Consider the following 23,972-nt stretch of genomic DNA (forward strand, 5'->3'; position numbering starts at 1 on the left):
AAAGCAGTGAAAGACATGTTATGTGTCACTTGTAGAGCGCTCATACACCACCCAGTTGTTTTTTTTGCCATTAAGCGTCAAATGAAAAGTAGAAAGAGCGGAGAGTTATGCGATCCAGGAGGAGAGCGAGGTTTTGAGATGACGGTGGAAAGAGGAGTAATGGGAGATAGAGTGGAGAGAAAGCAGAATCTTGTTCGAAGCCGGGGCCGCAAGAAAATATTAGGGGCGGCCTGCCTTTGTAGCAAAGACAGAAGCATGGAATGTTGCGGAAAAAGGTCATCGGATCATTATGGGAAGCACTGTAGTGAGAACACCATTTAATAAGGAACGGCGGTTCATGTGAATAAAAAGAACGATAATTGATAAATAGATACTTTTAAATTGCTCTCTTTTGTTAATGGGTAGTCAAAGAAGTTTAAGGAGGAAGCGAGAGCGAAAGGTGAGCTACGATGACTTAGTCAGTAGGAAGGGAGACCCAGATAATGAAATGAAATGATATTTTATTTATATCGCGCTCATACACAAGTGTTTCAGAGCGCGACCAGGCAAAGGGAGGGGAAACAGGGGAGAAGACAAAACAACAACGATCTTACTATGCCCGGGTACAGTAAGAGAGTGCAAGTGCATGGGAAAGGGAATATGGGGAAAGTGTATGGGAGGTGGGAGATGTGGAAAGTGTGGAACAGAGGAGAGAACAGAATTATAAATATGTGAGATAAATGAATAAAGCGATAAACAGTGGTAGTGCAAGTGCTAGGTTAGTCAGATTGGGTGTATCTGAGACGTGCAGAAGAAAAGTGGGTGGGGGACTGTATGTGTACAGATACAGACCCCAGTGCAAGTGGTGGCCGATAGGCAGTGCAGGAGGGTGGTAGGGTGAGCAGGTACCTGGGCCCAAAGGACAGAGGGTGGTCAGGTGCACAGTGCAGAGAGAGAGAGAGAACAGATCAGCAAAGGGGAAAAGGATAAGAGAATTGCAATTATTTGAGCGAGACTAGACCAGAGTGGTGGCTGCAGACCTGGTCCCATGACAACCATTTCTCCACTAAGTTCACAGCAAAACCACTTCCCATTTAGGGCAGAGGACTGTACTGTGTTGGCTTAAATATCAAGCATTTTCTATACTGTAACCCCCTTGAAGTTGCAATACCCTAGTCTTTTTCCTAGCCACTAGAATACCAAGATTATCGGTTTATCAAGCGGACCACCCTAATGCGTGCAGGTCCTTTTTTGTGCGGAAAGGCGGTGATGGATGGGTGGGTGGATGTGTGGATGGATGGATGTATTGGCATTGATGGATGATATTCCGGGCAAAAGAACTAGCTCTTTGGTGGGAGGCATGATCCGGCATTGTGTATGAAGTTGTGGGACTATTTCAGAGATGCACAAGTCTGAGAGAGGGTGGGTGCCCTCCTGGGCCTGAACAGCTGGATAATTCCTTATTGGTGACTTCCATAGTGTTCCTTTCTCGAGGTTATGAGAGATGGAGCTAGTCTGGTGCGAGGTGGGACATTGTGCCGCTGTCTGGGTGTATTGCCTGTGAATGCTTTATTCCTGGTCTTCTCCTTTTTTGGGACTTTTTGACTTTACATCTGTCGATGTTGTGCTTTCATGTGCTATGTTGGTCTGCAAATACAGTTTTTCGGCCAGATAGGGTGGTGATTTGGTGGTGATGGAGCAGGATTGGACATGGGTTGAAGGTTTCTCAGGTTGTGGGTGACAAGTCCCTCCTCTTTCATCTCCTTGATGGGCCGGATGTTCCAGTGTGGTATGCGTAATGGTAACCTGTGCCAACACCACATCTTCACAACATATTTTCTGTAATTGTTAGGTTTCTTCCTTTCCTGACCCACCATCCAGCACTTTCCCCATGTATTCTAGGACTGGCATAGGATTAGCAAGTAATACTAGTCCTGGAATATGGTGAGAAGGCTGTGATGCGTTAATGTCTTAAACATGATATGATATTTATAATGCACTTAATACCCAGAGGTTTCTAAACGTGACCCAGGGATCAAACCTGTGTTGCTCTGTGTCGTCTTGCTTCCAAGGTGGGCACGTTTCCGCTGAGCTATCCTCCCAAGACATGGTAGTTCCTTGTCTTCGCGGTAGACTTGGGTAGAAAAGAAAACCATAACCCTTAAACGATAGACCATTTTTATTTTTTCCCATAATATACACATTTCCAGTCTTATTTTTACCATTTCCATTTTGAGCCAGAGAGGAATTGTTTCCCCTTTGCATCTGAGCCACGTGCTCACACATCTGCTCAAAGTGCTTAATTTCACCAAATCACAGCTAGTAGCACAGGTAGTTTAGCTCAGTGGCAATGTGCTGGTCTTGGAAGCAAAAAGATGCAATGCAACACCGGTTCGATTCCTGGGTCTCCGCTTAGAAATCTCTTTGATATTAAGTGCGTTATAAAAAAAACAATTATGATTATAAAGACGGGTCCCATTCGAATAAATGGTCCTTTATTGGATGTGCTTTGTTTAACTGGGCTTCTGAGAACAATTTTTCCATTGGTATTAGTGCAGCCAAATTTTTGGACCCATAGAAATGATACACATGTCTCAAACTGCATTAAGGTAAGCCTGTGAAGGCCCTTCCAACCCGTGATATGCAGACTGCTGCCACACATGGGTGTCTTCAATAGATTCCAACCCCCAATGGGCCTGATATAATATGATTGGTTATTTATAACATGCTTAATACCCAGAGGTTTCTAAGCACGGACCCAGGGATCGAACCTGTGTTGCTTTGTGTCACCTTGGTTCCGAGGCGAGCACGTTGCCCCTGAGCTATCCTTCCGAGACAATTAACAAAAGTGTATTAAAATGATGCAATCCCATTGAAAAATGCATTGTAAACCAGGTCCATCATCTCTCTTCCGAATGATTACATCCTTAAATGCAGCGCTGTGGCTTGGCAATTTCAATCAAAGGTGTTACGGAGCAAGGAGGGCAGGTTGACTGTGGTCTCATTTTAGCCTAAGAATCTCTCATTCCAGATAGGGTAGGCATCTTCCAATCACAGCAAAGTCTCGTCTGGTTGGTGTTTAAACTCACCACAAAATATGCAAATAATGTATGGTAGTTTACATTAATCATATAGTCTTCTCATGCATATTCATTGTTGGTAGCAGGAAAACCTGGCTGGATTTGTACTATTGCTCCTGTTGACGTGGCAAACCCAAATTGTGGGTATAAAAAATATTTTTTTTCTCAAAATCGGCTAAAACAATTGGATTTTTAAGGATTAGCGTATATTCTATTAGGCGATGACACACTGTTTGCTTTGTCATTCATTTGTATAGAAAGACATCACAAAGACATTCAGGCTGGGCCAGGTCTTTATTTAAGGGTGTGTCCGAGCTGTTTGCTGGAGCCACAAATCCAACACCTGGGTTTGAAGGCGATCGACAATGGGCTGCAGACGCTCATCCGTGCACTTAAAAGAGACGGTAATGGGGCAGCCAGCCAGGAGAAGACAGCAGCTGAAGCTTGGGGGGCAGCCATCGCTCTACAGGTGCTTTCCCTCAGGAGGCCAGCTTTCCCTAAAGCATCCTTCGTCCTGTTCTGCTCCAACGCCACTTTTGTTTCGTTTCAGAGCAATGTGATGGCTTAAGCGGATTACCTTAATGCACTTCACAGATCCACATTCCCAGTGCTTCGGTTACGTTTTTGGGAGGGGGTGTCATACAATTCCATGCCTACAGATGTAACCGTTATTCGACTTCTTGGGAAATCAAATGACTTGCTTGTTAAAAATGTTCAGTGTAAATGACATCCATAATGGAAACATTGGAAGTCCTTTAGTTAGAAGATAGAATTCTTCTGCCATCTGCTTTTTAAGTCTGAGAGCCGAATGAAAAACAAGGTAGCAATTGGATTTGTGAAAGTCCCAATCTGGCTTAAAAGAATGAAGGGCAGATTCATGGAGACCTTCAATACGTGTAAATAGTCTCAGCATGTGTGCCAGACTTTTATGCAAGTCTATGCAAAAAGGACGCGCATACTCGTCCTTGGCACTTAAGGGGTTAATAGGACTTGTGCCGCTCCTCAAATGGAAGGCATACGTGGCAGTATTCACGTTCCCAGCTCCTATGTTGTGGATTTTTTCATGAGATTTTTGGGATTTAAAAACTTCCAAAAAGGGCGTCACTGATGTAGTGAGTTCACCATGCAATTCTGTTTATGCTCTCTTGATGCTAAGAGCATGTATCGAAAGATGGGGTCATGTGATTTGCAGTTTACAGACAAGATGGTGCATTCTAAGAGAGTGCTAGACATCGTTGTACAGTCTTTTAGATTTCGGAATTGGAGTGTGCTGCGCTGTGAAATGCTAATGGCCCGCGTGCTTTAAGCCGTCCGGAAGGTTTCTCTTGAGCTGCGTGCTGTATCTATTCTTTGGATGTGGCAAGCACTGCATCAGCCTGCTTGTTAGCGCAGATCTGCAGCGGGGGGGGGGGGGAGATTGGTTAAGCAGGAGATTTAGGCGACTTCAAACACGCCTGTGTCACCATGCTTACCTTTCAAGTATCAGAGAACTTGAGTAAAGATGTGATCTACTACCGCTGCCTGATAAGGGGGCGCTTAATAAAGCCAGCCATTATGCATGGATACCAGTTAATCCGAGACTTCATTAGTGCACCAGCCAACCCCAAGACCATGGCAGGTGGGGGTCGTCATTTTATCAAAACCAAACGTGTTACAGAAATGACATGCCTTGATTTTGACCCCCTCCATGGCATCACAGGAAGCAGGGGCGCCGAGTACACGGGTGCTGAGGGGCCCGGGCACCGTCCGGGAAAAGCCATCTGTGCTAAATGGCCCTATACTTACAATGGAACTTCCTAAAAATATGTCCGCCGGTACCCACTGGGAAAATCCCTGACAGGAAGTGACATTACATGGTTTTCGAGATCGATGACAGACTAGGCCCTCATCACGAGGTTGGTGGTAACCCGCTGGTGCTCCTAGTGGGTTACTGCCAACCCTGTAACACCGATTCGGCCATCTCATATCCCGGGGCCACCGGATATCACAAGTGGCGGTGGAACGGTAATTCCCCTTTCCTACTCCATGGGAATAGAAACTAAAGCGCTGGCACCGTTGCTAACGGCGCCGGCGCTTCAGTGAGAGACATGCCAGTATGTGCCTTATTTCCCAACAGGTCAGGCTTGCCGGGGGATCCGTCCCCCTACCAGCATTCTCGGAGCATGGTAGTCCGGAAAGGGTGATGGTACGTTGCTACCGGCACCCTTGTTTCCCGACCGCCATACTCTTAATGAGGCCCTATGGCTCTGTCTTTTTATTAACATATTACCTGACACCTCGAGGCAGCAGTAACATGGTAAATGTCTGTTTACGAATAGGGTTTATTTTTGAAAAACACGTGTTGGCTGCTTTGCAGTTCATTCTAAGCACTTTGGGGCCTACAATGAAAGGATAGGATATCTGGTATGAATTAGGTTTGAGCCCCTGGGACCGGTTACACAAACCTAGAACATTTGCTATGTGTGTCTGTGCCAATACCTGCATCAGGAAACACATGGCATCAGTGTAAATATGTACTGTTGTATTGCATTTTATGTTTACATTGAGCAATTCTTCCTCTGATGCAAAAGCAGAGCTAAATGGTAGTTCACCAATTCTAATTGTATGTGACATGGACTTACATTGAACAAGCAGTTTCTCTGATTCTGATAGGACGTGTTGGAGAAGGTTTACAATGGAGACTCACTCAGTGTCTCCCCCTTCCATGTGAGTCAAGGTGGTAGAGTCTCGGGAGTCTTGCCGGCTATTTAGATTTTTGCCCTCTTTGTGTGTGTATTTATTTATGTATGTGTGTACCTTAGGACCATTCACATAAACCTTCACAGGAGCAAGTGTTTTTTACACATGAAAAAGGTGTAACTTGGCCAGGCCAACTTATGTCCGATTTACTAAATGGACAATGCACGATTTACGAAACAACTTCTGGCTTTTCTCTGTATACACGATCTGGTGCAAATTGCCCATTCTGGCTGACGTTGCATCCGGATATGGAGCAAATTGCACAGAGATGAATGATAGTCAATCTACAGACACACAGGGTTGGTAAATGTGGAGTCACTTCAAAATAGATGCACACCCAGAAAGATATAACTTGGGAGGTATTCACAAAAAAGCGACCCCCTGTTTTTGAATTTACCTCTTGATGTTCCTGAAGGAAGTGTGGTGTGACAAGTGTGAGCGTTGAATTGCAAATTACCACAATGTGTGGAGAATCTGACGATATGCCTCTGCAAAATATTCTGCGGTGTGAGAAAACAAATAATCAGGGAATACAATTCCTGCAGTATAAACTGCACTCGTTAGACCACCACTAAAACTGGAGCAAATTGCTCTTGTTTGCGAACCATGCACGCCAAATTATTTACTTCTATGAATACACCACTTTATAAGCAGTGGCTTCGCTAGAAGTCCCATTGAAAACCTTTTTGTAAATCAGGCCCTAGGATTCCCTTTAATTTGCTAAATGAATGTGTGCATACATATGTGTGAGGTGTGCATACATCTGGAGATACATATAGCAATGATTTGACATCGCCAATGAAGCAAGAATTGTTAGAACTGCGATATCCTGACTTTATCTCACCTATAATGGTATATGGTTTCACATCTAATCCTAAGTGAATGATTAATGAAGCTCATTTGGCTAACCACTTGCAGCATACTGGTATATAATAATTGTACACAAAAATGTTCTCTTTTACGCACTTTGGATGCATTATTATTTTTCCATGGATGTAACAGTTCCGTTAGGTGGAGGGGGGTCTGACAAGGCCGCTAAAAGTCCACTAGTCCAGATTTAGCACTATCGCCATGGGTGTAAGCTCCCCTGCCAGCCATTAATTCTATTAGCAGGTTGGCATTATGCTTGTGGTGTTAATAGTGTTTTTCACAGAATAAAGGTTTTCCTTCTGATGAAAGGGCACTTGCAATTGTTTACCCTTTCATCAAGGGGAAGGTCAGCCCATGTAAAAATGGCTGCCATAGAAACGTGACAAGGGGTTTGGGAGTAAGTCCCTTTTCACTCTTCATGACAGTGTTGGGAAAGGTGGAGGGTGCTTTGCAGAGTCAGAAGGACATTACGTTAAAAGGGAAGTCTGGTTGCCAGTCGAAGGTGGGTGAGATGGAGCCGGGAGAGGATGGAGGCTGTGGCGGCAAAGGTGGGGCATGGAGCTGCAAAAGAGTAGCACTCAATATATGAGTGAGCAGCACTTAGTTCCTCAGGACACAGGCATTTATTACTGTATTCGTGCCTGTGTTCGAGAGAGCTGATTGGCTGGCTCACCTGTGACATGTGCTAATAAAGAATGAATTATTTGGTCCATCTATTTTTAAAATGTAATCCTTTTTTTCCAGCGTGCATTTGATTGTTTACTCTAAGTAAAGCGACACGTGCCTCTGCAACCAATCACATTAGGGGTATACGATCCATAACAGCCACCTGTACATGCCACCCTTTTCTTATGTTGGTGGTTGGATAGAGAGTTCCACCTTATAGAGGTCGAAAAGAAATCAACCCTTCAGGCGCTCCAGAAGCACACGCAGCACCACTTCCTATGCCATGCGCAGTTAAATACCGCACATAAACTGGGGGTGTGGGAAAGAATGCACGTGACTGCGGAAGCATCCAAGGACTGGAATAGTTGGAAACCAGTCTGGTGGTTGGGTACAAGGTGAGGCCCTATTCTTAGGGGCCCTGCATCTGGAGTGGCCCCTCTCCCTAATGTGGCTGTCCCCTTTGTGGTGAATTGGGCACGGTGCATGATCTCCGTTCTGGTGAGTGGCTTGCCCCACGTCTGCGGACTGTTCGCACCTGCGTTCACTACATCCATCCGGCCCCTGCGCGGCTGTGGAAGAATTCAGCACCTAATCATCCATTAGCCTGCTGTGTTTCTTTATGATTGATCCACACCTCCCAATCCTTCTTCACTCTTATGTAGTATCTGTGTCAGAGAGCAGTCAGGTAAGCAGGAGGCACGCTTGCCACAGGTAGATAGAAATAAGAAGTCGTTGTATTATGTTACATGCTACAGGTATGAAAGGGGGGTAGGGAGCTATGGTGAATGCATCCTTTCATGTTGATCTCCCATCCTGTAAATCCCCAACTGTCACTAGTGGAACCTTGAGGTGACATCAGGTTCCAGCCCATCGAAACATTCTGTGGCTCGCATTGATGTACCAATGGAAGCCCCATGCTACATTTTATGAGCAAGACTTGCTTACAATACTTGCAATACTTCCCCTGATTCACAAATAGAAGAATGAGGAAATGTGTGACCTGAATCACATTACACAATAATCCACTGCGGTACAGAGAATACTTCCTTAGCTCAGTGAGAGGTTTCCGGCAGCAGAAACGCTTCTATGTGATTACAAAGAATCAAAAAATATTGATTTTGTATTATTTTTTTAATTGTTGGGTCACACCCCTCAACCCGAAATCACCCATTTCCCACACTTCTAACACCAACCCCGAACCCCCCACACCTTTTAGCCCCTTATCCCCAAACTCCATATATTTAATTTTCAGTATTTATTAGTTAATATTTCATTCGTAATTTTATTCTCGTTGTAATTGCTGGATACCAGCAAAAACATTCTAAAGTCTCGTCTACATCCATGTTGATAGGCTTGTCACTAATGTCGAAAAGCGAATCTTATAAAATCCCATTATTTCCAGACATGACTGTTTAAGTGATTCTCAGGCCTTCTTTCGCTCTGTCAGATAGCTCCCACGGCGGGCATCATGTATGTACCAGGCCCATTTCTAAGCCCTTTCCTTGACCTCCTGAAATCCAAGGGCTACATTAGTAACTGTTCTACACGACTAAACATGGTGTCTGGTTGGTGGTGGCAGTGACCTCTTTGGGCCAGTACCTTAAAGACGAATAGTCTCTTGTCTCACAAAGATGGCAGCTGAGCTTATTTCTTTCCTTCTTCAAGAATCTGGTTTCGTATGTGCATTATGTGTTAAATGATGGAACATGGGTGACCATCGGTGACACTCAGGGCCCAATTCATGGAACGTTTAGAGCGGAGCAAAGTGACTTTGCACTGCCGATAAACACGTTCCACCAGGCCTGCGAACTAGGCCCATTTAGCACGGTGCAAGGAGTACTTTTGCAGTGCAAAGTGACTTTGCTCCGCAAAAATACACTTTGCACCGCTCCGTGAATCCGGCCCGATGGAACGTGTTTATTGGCACTGCAAAGTCACTTTGCTCTGCTGTAAACGCTCCACAAATTAGGCCCTCGCTGCTTCCGGTAAAAACGAAAGGACAAAATGGCGTCTACAGCTCAACAAAGAAATGAGAAGCATTGTTAGAGGCAAAAGCCACTGAAAGCCTCCACACACTTTGAGAAGGTTTCTAAAAAAAGGTGCAAACAAGTATGTCCTAGCCTGAACCCAGCTCCTGTGTTTATTCTGCAATTGCACTCGCTGTACCGCTGCCCCCACATCTGACTAGATGTTTGCTAGTGTGGGTGGAAGATGTGTTTTGACTGCACTTTGCCTCGAGCAAACCAATTTGACACCACCTTACATTAGAATCACGTTTTTTTAGCCACTGACATCACGAAAGGTTTAGTCTCAACATTTTTCAGTGCCAAATAATGAAAACTGGCTGACATCTCGCTTCATCCTGGCTACTGCGAGGGCGCACCGTCAAACATGTTTTGCTTTGTGTTTTTTTCTCCATTCTTCACTAACATAGGAGTCATAGGGCGTGATTCACAGACGTGTTTTATAATGGCGCAATCACATTGGAAAGTGCTCTCTGAATCAGGCCCTACCATATTGCCCACCGCGTGAGGCAATGCTTTCAGGGGTACGAGGGAGAGAGCGGGGTGAGGAGAGATTTATAGTTCTCCAGGTCTAGGCAGCAATATGACGAGTTGAGTACATCCCAAGTCTAGAATTCTCCCTCCGATACAGGGATGTGTTACCACATGTTCGATACCTTGATGTAATCAAAACACTTAGAAGCTTGCAGATGGTTGTGAACATGATCTATTTGCCAATTCCTTTTTTCTTCCCTCTCCATCCGGAGGCAAACACACTGAAGAAGAGGGGATGCTTTGTCGCGACTCGTTGGGGAAAGGAGTAAGAACAATAACAGAATAACCCCGTGCAGCCATTTCGCCCACCATGCAACATGCACAACTAAGCTCAAATACCTTCATTGTAACAAAGGTGATCTCATGCAACAACGCCACGATGCCTCTGGGCTGTTTTTGTGCGCTTTATAAATGCAAATAAATAAATACATACACAAACTCCATTACAGCACCGGCCCCTTTGGTATCTGCATTTTGGGGCCAGTTCACTGAACGCTTTGGCTGCTGAATGTGAGGTGTACATTACGAATCATCCTCCTTGGCTATTATTGCCTGCACAAAAAGGCCCCCTGATTTTCCGAGGGGACGCTTACATACTGGCATAGGCATCGTCCAACCGCAAACACATAGGTTGGGGCTGAGGGGGTTCCGCCACCCAGTTGTGTGCAGAGACCTCTTTTATTTGGGTCAGCCTTGCAGGGTGCGTCACTGCACACCCATGTTTTACTTTTCCCTCTCTGTGAAGAAGAGCAAACGTACAAATCATGGAGGTGCTTCTGATTTTCATGAGTGTTTTCATTACTGGCTTAAATATGGTAGCAGGCATCCGTGCAGAATGCTTCCAGCATGCACCCCCGCCCCTCCCCCACTCCCCAGTCCCTCTGCTTTCAGCCAGGTGCAGCGAAGCGGGTGCAGTGACTGCCAGAGCACACCCCTCTGAGAACAAATCACTTTCAAAGCTTTGATTTGAAAACATACATCCCATTAAACATACCGTTCATGAATAAATTGAATTCAATTAAATCCTATCTTAAGTTATACATACAGAAATGAGGAGTTTCACCCAACTCTAGGAAGCTGCACCTTCTCGAGTCTGGCTCCTGATGTTTGGAAACCTCTGCACACTGTTGTGCCGTGCTTGCTGTAAAACACATTGTGGTCCTTCCGACTTTGGAGGTAACCGCGCCGCTATTTACGGCATGGCTGCCTCCAAAATCGTTGCGACTGCGCCCTGGTGAATGGAGTAATTACCGGTCCATTCCAAGGTTGGAGGGACCGGTAATTCCCCATTCACCAGGGCCCTTCCCCATTCCCATTTGAGCCCCCATAGGGCTCAATGGGAATGGGGAAGGCGCTAATAACGGTACCGTAAATTATGGTACCGTTATTAGCACTTAAGTCCCTTTGTGGGTCCCGTCCTTGACGCCTGCTAAAAGCAGATGTTAAGGAAGGACCCGCAAAGGGAACTCGTAGTAGGGCGGTAAGGGTTTAACGGCACCGGTCTCGTTACCGGTGACCGTTAACCCTTACCGCCCTACTCGGAATGAGGCCCAGTTTTATGTTTCTAATCAAGATTAAGTTGAAGTAAATGAGCTAGCGGCAAGAAGCAATTGAGTTTTCAGTGACTACTTCAAGTATGAATATATATATATAAACAAAATCACATATTATATGTATATTACCATTTAAAAAAATCAAATCAAATCTCGAATGAGATTCGAAATAATCGAATTGCGATGGAGGAATACGTTTAATTTAGAGTACAAACCTCTGCCTGATACTCAAGATACGCAAGCGAGATTCACCAAACGACATAACGACTGGACACCTATTGTAACAGAACAGGCGGTTGTTGCGGCAGGCTCGGAATTTCATCCTCAACTCTCCCAGCACCTTGAAAGGAACCCGGCAGCCAGAGCACGGGGCGAAGTGGTCTTCGCTCTTTCATGCCCTGTGGTTTCAGAGCCTCCGACTATTAGTAGTGCATCTTATCACGCAGGGAGTTTCTGCGGGAGCCTGTTTTTATTTTTTTAAGTCAAATGTCTATCACGCTTTCAATTTTGAACTAAATACCTTGTGTGTGAGCCGTCGAACCTATTTATGTTCCCTTTAACGTGTAATCTCTCTTTTCTTCTTCCAAATTGCTCAGAGCCATCCAGTGATAGATCAGTCTTAAAACCATCAAAGAAGGTTTCCTTTTTTTCCAAGCAAACCGCGACCCTGAACTTGGCGCGAACAGCAAGCGCATATTAAGTTAATTGCTAATGAGCCATGTGTAATTTCACATCTAGCGTACATTGGTAGATGAATAATAAATCCAAGGGAATGGCAAACTGCAACTCCACCAAAGCAGCGGGTTTCCTGTCTTAATTCCCCGCTGTTTAAATATTTATGTGCTCTTTTTGCTGTGGTTGTGAAATACAGGAGTCTCATGCAGCCTGGACTGGGAAAGTGCAATTATGAGCAGCTCTGCCTTTCAGCCATGTAATCAGGGGATCCGAGCGTTGCCACTTCAAAGGGCATGAGCAAGATGGGGGGGCATTGGGAGGTGCACGGCATAAGAGATGCCTCTAGGTCTGGAAACAAGCGTGCCATGAACCGCAACAGGTGGCAGGGGTGGGATCAGGTAACACAATGATGGCTCCAATCATCCTTTGGGGCCCGTTGGCTTCCAAAGATAAGTTTAAATTATTTACTTAAAAATTGACATGGAATTGGATGAAAGACTCTCATTGGTCCCCACAATCAAAATGTTCACGCAGTTTAGGGTATGTGGTTGTTACATGTATTTACTGATGTAGTTGTTTTGTTAAGAGCCGGAACTGCAGGAGAATACGCTTCACAGCGCTACAGATAATGAACAACTGTGGGCTCTTCCAAAGACTTGCCAAAAGAAACAAGATTTGATAATAACTTCTTCAGACGTCCTCAGATCCTTATTGTTAGAAGATGACAAAGCATCTGACTTATCTTTCATCTGGGGTGCAGGCCCCATGGGTCCTCGGTCCTTTGGCCATTACGCGGGTTGCCGATGGAACAACGAGTAACGTTTAATGCCTTGTGTCTTTTGCTCAAATCCTGCTATGACCTTGCTCTGCCACTAGTTACCTCCATGTGGACTGTGCTCGACCTCAGCCGGGCTTCTCCCCATTCCTACATTTAGATATGTTAGATGGGGGCCGTTCATTCTCAGTGCAGGCCTCCAGGCTCTGGAACTCTTGACCAGTCTCCCTCTGCCTCATTGCAGACCACCCGGAATGCAGGCTCTGCTTAAAGGCGTTCTTGCCGCCACATTCATCTGGTATCTTAAATGGCCTTGTGATTTGGCGAGGTAGATTCCACATCTTGTCTTGTGCTCGAGGCCTTGTCAAGGTGATAGTCTGTACTCGGGAAGTTCTAACCCTGTACTACAGCATCTTAAAATCAGCTACAGCTGTACTTGTAGATCTCACTGGAGATTCGCTACCATCTGCACATTCCTCCAGAAAGGCAGGCTTACATCAAATGTGTTTTTAACATTCTTGCAATAAATCATATTCTAACAGTTTTTCCTTTGTTAGTGCTCTTGCACCATCGTATATGTGTAGGGATTTGCATTCGAGTGCTGCAGTTCCATTATACCGAAATCGAATGCAACATCTAACATTAAATGAGAGTTGAAGTACCCTTTAGCCCCATTCAGACCTTCCTCAGCCCCAGTGTCGGGACAATTTTCCATGCAACATAATTATTTGACAAGCATATTTACTGGTTCTTTTAAGTTTAAGAGTGTTGCGTTTTCTTTATTATATGTTCTACTGAACAACACTGTCATTAATGAAGAATGAAGGTCTTCACAACTACAAAGTTCAGAAATAGCTATTTTCTACTTTCAAAAATAAGGTTATTTGAACTATCTGTAAATTTAACCGAATCCTTTCTCACAAAAAGCGTTTTGGTCTATTTATTTCAAACAAAAGATTAACACTGTGGCAGACTGATGTATTCTATTGAAGACTAGAAATGGTTCACGTCCTGAAATGGCCCAAGTTAACAAAAGATCACCATTCAATTTCCTATGACACACACACACACACACACACAGACACACACACACCTACACACACCTACCTACACACACCTACACACACACTCACCTACACACTCACCTACACACTCACCTACACACTCACCTATACACTCACCTACACACTCTCACACACTCACCTACACACTCTCACACACTCTCACACACACTCTTACACTCTCACACACTCTCACACACACTCACCTACACACTCACCTACACACTCACACACACTCACCTACACACACACACTCTCACACACTCACCTACACACACACTCACCTACACACACACACTCACCTACACACACTCTCTCACACACTCACCTACACACACACTCTCACACACTCACCTACACACACACATTTATAAACGCACTCACACATACACTCTCACACATGCACGCACGCGCGCTCACATACACACATTTATAAACATACACAAAGAAACTCACACATGCAACAGTCGCACTCACATACACACACATTTATAAACACACTCACACAATACAAATACACACATACATATACACACGTACACATGCACATGCTTTTCTTGCAAACGATTTGCATATGCTGATTACAGACAGAAGATTTACAAAAGGAGGAAAACAAACCGGCTACTAGGATAGGTTCCATCAAGAAATGTCAAAAGTTAACAAAATAATGTTGGGCTGCTTCTAAAAGCACGAGTGCATGGGACTGAGAAGAAAGACCTAGATCTACAATGATGTTGCTGTGGGTGAAGAGAGAGAATGCAGACGGATTGACCAGAATGCACAGGACGCGCAGCGTTAGAGGGAAGCGAGCTGCAGATGCTCCGCCTTTTGCCCTCCACATTATTGTAGACAAACACTTACTAGACCACGTCACCCATGCTAGACGCAATCAATAAGAAACAGTGTATGGCCTGCTCATTCTAATATGGCGTAGACAGATTGTTTAGGAAACCCTGTCCAGTGGTAGGTTGGACTCTTTGTTGGTTGTATTAGCATATTGATTTCCTACTTAGTGAAATGAAAGGCATCAGAATTGGAATTTTGTGATGAATTAACATCTCATGAGGCCTTTGTTCTAAGTGAGCTAGGAGCTATGCCTATAGAAACTTAAATATATGTGTAGTGTCCACTATTCTGTTTTTCCACCCTGTGATTCTTTTTTTTTTTACAAAGTCTCTGTGATCCTTCTCAGAACTGATTCCCAGGTTGTGTCCTTCATTAAAAGTAGCGACTTGGGAAGTGCAGATACGGGACCCCGCATTGAACTCGCAACTTGCTCTAAGCTACACAATCCTCAAAGCATATCATCCACATCACACCGATGAGCGTTGAACATGACAGTAGAGACTAATGCTTGTTGAGCATTCTTTTAGGGACACTTTCTACCATGTCTAAAACAGGTTGTTTGGGACTGCTCTACATTGTAGCAGTTGTTGTTTAAAAAAAAAAAAAAATTCTAAAGCGTTCTATACTCCAGCAGAGTCGTCATTAGTATTCAATGTGCACAGGTGTGCACCAGGCGGAAACAGCAATTTAAAGGCGAGCACAGAGACCCCAGCCTCACTCGAGTGAAAACTCGCTGGACCCAGGACACCTTTTTACACCTTAGAACTTCTCAAATGTTGTGATCCGTTCTTACCACCATAATCATTCTCCGACATCTGGCCCTCTGGCTGACCCGTTCTGCCACAAGAGAGTGGGTTGGGTTTTTAAATAGCCCTGTCATAAAAAGATAATATTACCACTTACCCACATCAATCCGTTTGTGGTGGGGTCTACAGTTCCTATCCTCTCCTCCCCTTCCTCCTAATTTGTGTCCTTTCTTGTGTTTGTAAAAAAGTGCCCATTATCTGACCCTCACCTTCCTGGTCCTAAAAGATGTTTGAACATTTTAATCCGTGAAAAATGTTTTCAAGTTTCTATTATGGGCCTATCTTCTCAGGCTGGATTGAATGTTATCGAAAATCACTATGATCACTCTGCAGCATTTCCTCTGAAATCGTAAGCATTCCGAAGGGACAGCTTTCTCGCTTCTTTAACATTTTAAAAGACTGTGGATTTGCAAGGCATAAACATTTAATTTTAAGAAGTCTTGCAATGTTCTTGAGCCTTTAGTTCCAAGAATCTAGCTCTTGGTCCATGACTAGTTGGCTGTAACTATTCTTAAATGAGGACTAAATAGGCTTAGAGAAGAGTTTTGTTCTACAATTATCGGACTGATGTTTCCAATGAGTTGGATGCAGATCCCTTTTGGCAGCTCTTTTTGCCATGTGGACGTCTAACTACATTGGTCATTGATTCAGAAAGGTGTTCCAAAGTTGTTCTTTCTTTAAATCTTGATTTCAGATTTTTTCCCTGGAATATTTCGATACAAGCTCTTTTGGAAGAATTTGTGATGACCTGCTTGAGAACGTTTCTCTGTTTTTCCAAAGAAATTCCTGTCTGTGGTTGTTGGACTAGTTGGGTGTCCATTTAATAATTTTCATCTTTTTCTCTCCAGTCGTGAGAGGGATCCTCCGACTTAAATCCAATAGAGCCACATTTGAGTCTAAGAAGTATATTAAAACAACTTTATTCAAATATGTAGCATTGATCAGCAATTTGAAGGGGCTACCATTAGATAGCAGAGTCAATAGGCAAGGATGTTGGTGCAGGTGGTTGGTGAAAACATTGACCAAGATCTTTTGTTGGAGATCAGATGGGCAGTGATAGGGGTAGGTTGGTGGCTGGGACTCTTCACAACCGATTAAAACTGCCTGCACTATGAGGAGGTGGATGGGCAGGTGAGCTAGAAATAGGTGGGTGTTCGATGACTACATGAAGTCAGTGGAGTGAAAGAGAGTCCAGGAGGGATTGACTGAAGAAGAGAACTGAGGAAGAAGTTGATGGAGTGGAAATGCTGGCGGGCCTCATATTGAAGGATCTGATGGGGAAGTGAAATAGTAGGCGAGTCACTTGAAGAGGGCGATGGAAGCATAAGAAGGCGTGTTTATCACAATCAAAGGACTCTGGTGGATCTTAGCTCTATTTGTTGTTGATGGTTCTCGATGTTATGGTTTACAAATTCCTACCTAGTTGGTTTTATGGCTCAGTCTTCATTTTTGAGTGTCTCTAGTTGATCTACTCCGCAGAGTTTTATTTAGTGCAGTGCAAGTTTGCAGCCCAATTCTGAGGTGGCTATCATTGCTGTATGTGTCTTATTGACTAGTTAGACGTCTACCACCCCTTGCGTCCCCTTTTCCATGGCACTCATATCATTGAGCTCTGCAGCTTGTGCCACTGTTGCATGAAATTCGTCATTGGAGTATGAAGCAATGTTTGTCATTAGGCGCCCGATGCTACTCCTTTTGAGGTATTCGTTTGAGGCTCTTGAGTTACAATTATTATAATTCTTTTATAACACGCTTAATACCAGCCAATGGTTTCAAAGCGCGGGATCGGGATTCGAACCAGTGTTGCACTGCATTCCTTCCAAGACAAACGCGTTGCACCTGAGCTATCCTTCCTCTCCAAGGATAAGCCGAAAGTTAGTTTTAACTGCTGTGATATTTCTCCTATTGGTTCTTCTGTGCAGAGGGGTGATGAGGTCTAGCCTTGTATTCCTGCTGAGACTGTGGTCTCAATGTGAGTTTTGTCACTGTTACTTGGCTGCTTTCTGAATCTATCGATAGATCAATATTCTGAGAATACTTACAGCCATTACTATAAACTGTTGTTGATCTCATACTAAGACATCTTTTCATGAATAATCTTTTAATTCTGAAGATGATTCTCCATACTAACTACCAGCACCGTGGGATTTATTTGTGCCTTTTTAATATGGGAAACATTTTCGGGAATGAAAGTAGAGGGGATGGTGGGCGGAGCTTGCATTTTCACCAGGGTGACGTGACTGTTTGTGAGTTTGGTGGCACTGTGCAGGCCTGTGCATTTATTGCGCTTCTTTGTCTCTTAGCTGTATAGGAGATTTCGCAGCTCTGCAGTCTCATCAAAGCCTGATTCAACAGAAAACCCTACGTTGATATGCTATGGCATTTATAACGCGCCTCTATACGAGTGTAAAAGAAACATCCATCGGGCAAATTGGACCAAAGTCAGAGACTGTTTTCCAATCTTGCATGCGGGAACTTCACACTCCAGTGTTGAAATTGCATGCAATTTGCCTGAACGCAAATTCTAGAAACTCCAAACAGCATAGGCATTTTTGGGGGCAGTTTGGAACCTCATGCAAAGTATGCATGTGTGTGTCATGCGGTGGGGGAGCAGGGGGGTGTACATAGCATTCCACATTGCATTGCCTGTTCACAAAGATATGTGCTAATTTTGTGGCTCTTTCTCAGATCAGACCTTGTACAGGGGGGCTGTTGAGTGTGGACAGAGACCCTTTCAGACCATTGTGCCCACAAAAGAAACACCCAGGCACTATAATATAGGCACACATGTAAAACCTGCATTGCAAGAGACAGACTGTGCTGATGACGGGTGCAAATCTAGGTGTCCGACACGTGGACAATATTTAGAAATGCAAGGGATGGTAGGGGCAGGCCCTCTTTCTGAAGGCAGCCCCCCTTCGTTAATCTGAGGTCTCTCCTGGGTGCAGGACCTGCAATTCTCAGGATGGGATGAGTATTTTCTCTGCCTTTCATTGACCAGAGCCTGTTTTTCTGTCAGGTAAGCCACTGCTTATTTTGAAGCTAAAAGCTGGGTCTTGCCCTGGGGATATTCCTGGCTGTCTGTTCCTGGCTCTGTGCTTAACATCTGGAATGAAAAGTCAGCCAACATGGTGACTTTACAGTTGGCGTGTGCTGTTTGACTGATCTTGGGGAAAGCTTTCATGGAATCAATGAGTACTTTTAAGAACAAGTTTTCATAGACAAGTTGTTTTCTTGCCAAAAATCATATTTCATATGTATGCATGACATTAAGAAACACCTCTCAGTGGAGGGCAACAGGTAAACAGAAAAAAACGGTTCTTCCTATCCTTTCCTGAAAACATTTTGTAACTTCTTTTTTCAACTCCGACCTTTTCAAACTTTGAACCATGTAAGGTGCTCCGAGACCTTCTGGCTAGCGCCAGTGCTGAACAAAAATCAAAATAAAATAAGTTCACAAAACATTGGTAATTCCGTCTTGCATATGTACCAGAGTTCATTGACAGCGGCTGGATTCACACTTTCTCTTTGTGTCTCTTTAGATTCCAGGGGGGGACGATACCATGTCCAGTGGTTCCCCGAATCCTGCGCTCAGAATGAAACCAAAGGAATCGAGAAAGCTCTGACACACGTAAGTTGTGACGCAGTGCTTCAGCTAACACAACGGGTACTCGGAACTTAAATGTGCTTTCCCCAGGGACATGGAGTGGCATGGCAGACACTCAACAAGTGATACAAGTAAAAAAAGGGCAGAGAATTAGCTTGTTTATCTTGCGCCACTTTAAGAAATGTGCAGGTCACCGTATTCACCAAGTTGACCTGTGTATTCCTTGGGGGCTGTGAAGCAGTGCAAAAGATGCATACATGATAGTACACTACTGAAACACATGAAGTACAGACTCCCAGCATGTTAAGGAGCTTGTCATTGTGAAATGTGAAGAAAAACAATATCTATGTGTATCTGCAGTTGTGGGCAGTGGTGTCGCTTGGGGAGTTCTGGGGGGGGGCAGGCCCCCCCGTGAAACCCTGTGCCCCCCTACCTAAGATGAGCAGTGACCATGTTCTCTCCCTACTTTTGTCTTTGGCCCCCCTCTGTGCCCCTCCTAAATTCGATTCCTGGCGACGCCACTGGTTGTGGGATACACCAGCAAGTGAAACGGTAGCGGTTCTTAGCAATGCTTTTCATTTAAAAAAAAAAAAAAAAGCCAAACAGGTGCACAGGAAAGTTTCTTATTTTTGCACATTTCAAAGCAGATTCCCTTTCTGAATTCGTTTGCCTTTGTGAATACAGTTGTTTGTGCAAGTGAGCATCACTACCAACAAAAAATAATGTCACAAATCTGTGCCAGAGGTTACTGCAAGGCTCATTCATTCGTTGTGAGAAATGTGCACAAGACCTAATGAATATGTGCGGTTTACAAGCGATAGAGTCAGAGACTGACTAAAAAACACTTGCACTTGACCGAATCAGGAGATGCCTTGAGCACCTCTGATTTGCATGACTGGGGCAAATCCAGAGCCTCGTGCAGCATCTCTGCCATGCCCTTGAGAACATTATTGAGAATCTCATTTGCACCTCTTCATCTCAAAGATGTTGTAGGGAGCTCCAGATTTGCTGCTGCTTCAGACTGTGTAGACAATGCATAAGGCAGCGCAAGCAGTTATGAGATGGTTGGAGCATCTCCTGATTTGCTCCAGTGCAAATAGTTGCTCATCAGGCCCTCAGGCTTTATTTTGTTTTTCTTAGTCAATGCGTCTATCAAAAATACCAAAAAACATGTAGAGTGAGTACATCTTGAACCTTATGTTAGAAACAAATACTTTGGCATGCATTAAACCTTTCCAGCCGAGTTCTGCAATGCAGAATCGATATAGGGATCTCAAAGAGCACCCGTCGGGCGCCAGGGACGTCATTTCACCTAAATGCCAGGGGTAGCGGAAGTGACATCACATGACCCTTGACCCCTGGTGACATCACAGGAAGTAATGTCATTTGACCCCACCCTGAAGTGATATCCTGGGATGCGATGGAACGCAACCTTTCACCCGTTGACAAAACAGGAAGTGCTATCACATAGCATTGTACACTACAAAAACATATGGTTACGATATCACTATAATGTGATGTACATTTCATACAAGAATGGATTGCCATATTTATCGTTAAGATCAGTGTGTATAGGTCCAGATTACCAAATTACTGTGAATGCCAGCAGACGTCCATGACCAAATGATAATGATCTGTTATTATATAGCAATTAGCTTAAGCGCTTTATATGGAAAAAATATACACTCAATCTCACCCAACCTGTGTTGGTACTCATTTATCAACCTCAGAAGGATAAAAGGCTGAGTTAAGGCTTTTAAGAACAGACGAAATCAGTGACTCGCCCCCTGAAGTGTGCCTGAAATAAACCTTTAATGAGTCTAGCAATTATTGTATAGAATTACAGAAAGACACATTATTTGGTATTCCTAATCTTTCTTATTTAGGGTCAGTGCTGAACGTGTTAGACTTGTGGCACTCCTTTTCTTCTCTTTTTTCTTTTTTTAAAGGGGCTTTAACAAGAAAGCCAGCCACTTCAGAAGTAAAGAGCCACATGGTTCTGGCCACAGCCCATGAGCTTGCATTACAAAAAAAACATAAACCTTTTTTCTTCTTTTTTTTCTTCTAGAGGTCGCAAGGGAGACCTCGGAGGTCGCAGCTGCGACCTCTGGTGACCCTAAATGACGTCCCTGGTCGGCGCGACTTGAATTTTCTCTGTAGAGCAGGTCTAGGCCTTCAGGTTAGCCAAAGGCATGCGCATCTTGCCACACCTGCAATATTTACAGTAGGATTCTGACCGACAAATATAGGTCTCAGAAATGGCGACTGCCTGACTTTCCTCATTGGCTCGTTCCCATTTCTCTATGGGGTTCTCTCAGCCATACTGACTTTTGTTAACAGGTTTACACGAGTTGGGCGGACTCCCGACTGGGATACCGGCCAACCTTATTTGCATTAGCGCCCACCCATCCGGCGGTATTACTGCTGTATCACGTGTTGGGCGCTAAACGTTACTCCCCATTCCCCATTGGGTCCAATACCACTGACGGTATTACTATGTGGTTATTGCACCAAAAATGGGTATTTATCCAGCATGTTTACCCCCAGCTCTGGGCTGAGGTTAAACATGCTGGACTTAAGATTGGGCAGAGCAGTAAATGCGGCGGTAACACTGTTAACTCGTGATGAGGCCTGCAGTATTTTTGAAGATCCCAAAGATGATTCACGATGGTAGTGTGAGTGTGGAGTCAATATGATCAGGGAGTGGTGACAAGCATGATGGAACAATCGGCGGAACCGAGGAAAGTAGGAGAGGTCGTCAGACATAAATATAGTTAAAAAGAAAACCACAAGAAGTCTTTCAATGATGAGGCCATTGATGGGCCAAGGTAATCTGTTGGTTGCCAGATTTCAACACCTTACTCCAGGCACTCATTGCGGCAATCCACATATTTAGAGGAAAACTAGGCTGGTTCAAACCTAAGTAGACCTAAGTGGATTGAGGTCCTCTGTGAAGGGAAGGACCATTGCTGGCCCTTTGCACCCACATATGTAGCAGTTATCGTTATTACCATCCAGGGGCTCACTCCGAGGTATTGATGGGTATTTAGTTCTTCTTTCTTTAAAGAAAATGGGGTTCTCACAACACACACGTTCCTACCTCCTTTAAAAAGAACTACAAACTAAGATGGCATTGGTGGAAAATAGTAAAGGAACATTGTTGCTGTAGGATTCCTATGCTGGCAAGGCAGTTAATCAGAGTGAAGGACTATTGGCAAGGACATTGAAGGCGAGAGGGGGCCTGACAACGGCAACAAGGACATGGGGAAAAGGTGGAGCAGGGGGAAGGGCTCCAGGCACTGGGAGGAGGGTGAAGAGTGACTTTCGGGCCTCAGTAAGCAACAGAGATATTGGACACCTGGGGTAAGGCGCATGTGGCTGAGGGAACGGGGCGGACATTAGTGGATTCCACTCTTGTTACCGGCAAGATGACTGGCCTAAAGCTCTCCAACAGTTGCTAATATACTATTACCATACATCTAAAATAGTCATACCTACTTCAAATGTATGCCAACTGTCACAGGAAGGACATGGATTGTCTTGTATGCTCAATACAGCAATTGCAAAGGAACACATAAGAGTTGTTGTGATCTAATATTTGAACATGTTGCCAGTGACCTCTTGGGAGTGGTGATGGAGAATATCATGGCAGACCGGAGTTGAGGGATCCCTTTTTCTGTTCTTTCGGCATCACTCGGCCCTTCCATGCTCTTGGTGGTGGCTTCTCACACCATAATCTGTCACCCCTTTGAGAGGAAGTATAGCTCAGGGGCAATGCATTTGTCTTGGATGCAAGTCTTCTTGTGCAACACAGGTTCGAATCCCAATCCCAGCTTAGAAACCAATCGTTGGTATTAAGCGTGTTATAAAAGAACAATTATAATAATAATTACAAATGTCTGTGAAATGTATGTGAACATAAGAAGGATAGGGGCGGGTACACTAGGGATGAAAGTGTGTCCGGAGGATATTATTGCATGCCGAGGTGGGAGGCAGTGTTGGTCTCATGCACACAGGCTGTGAAGATGACACACGCACTTACGACTCCCTTCGGATGTCTGACTGAATGGGACCGGCTGGTGAAGCTGACATTCAGGCCTACCTTTTTCTGTCTTGACCTGGGAGATTTAGGATTTTTTCCTTCCCCCTTGGTGCTGACCGCCCTTTTTTTAAAGCCACTTCACATGGTTGGTCCCCGAAAGTGGATGCCAGGCTGTATGATGCTGAACTGCAGACTTTCAGTACCCGTTTGACTTTTTGAGAATAGTGTATGCGGAGACTGTTCTTGAGAAACCGCACAATCAGGGAATGCCTTCAGGGAGGAGATGAATCTCCTGTCCCATCCCTTGCTCCACTGGCTCCACTAGTCACTTTTGCACAGTGTCTTTGCCACTATACTGGGAGATGTCCCTTTAATGTGAAAAGCTGGCCTTTTTGTAGTATATCTACCTCGACAGATGTGAAGGATTCAGTGTTTTGTTTGATTTCTGAGGGGAAAGAGCTTTCCTTTCAACTCTGTGGACATCAGCTCACCTGATGGTAGAAGGGCTTCGTGAGTGCTTGGCCTGCTCTCATGCCCCCTGTGACCGGATAATCAATTGTGCGACAAATTGACCATTGTTTTGTGCTGTTGATGTATCGGCCGCAAAATGTAAATATCGAGTATATTTCTCTAGAATCGCAGCCTCTTGGCCTCTTCTTTGGATCTTGCATAATTTCCACAGTCCTGCTTTCAAGGGGCTCTTCGATTCTCCAGG

At 44.5% G+C, this 23,972-nt stretch overlaps 1 protein-coding gene across 1 annotated transcript in view; it reads left to right on the plus strand.

Annotated features, from left to right (window-relative positions):
* Nucleotides 1–23,972, plus strand: part of ANOS1 (anosmin 1) — a 426,084-nt gene that overhangs the window by 374,591 nt on the left and 27,521 nt on the right. Inside the window, exon 10 of the mRNA XM_069640752.1 lies at nucleotides 19,151–19,239. Coding sequence (XP_069496853.1) covers nucleotides 19,151–19,239 — 89 coding nt within the window. The remainder of the gene's footprint in view (nucleotides 1–19,150; nucleotides 19,240–23,972) is intronic.

This window comes from Ambystoma mexicanum, chromosome 7q, assembly GCF_040938575.1.
Source record: "Ambystoma mexicanum isolate Mex_15411 chromosome 7q, UKY_AmexF1_1, whole genome shotgun sequence".
Taxonomy (NCBI): domain Eukaryota; kingdom Metazoa; phylum Chordata; class Amphibia; order Caudata; family Ambystomatidae; genus Ambystoma; species Ambystoma mexicanum.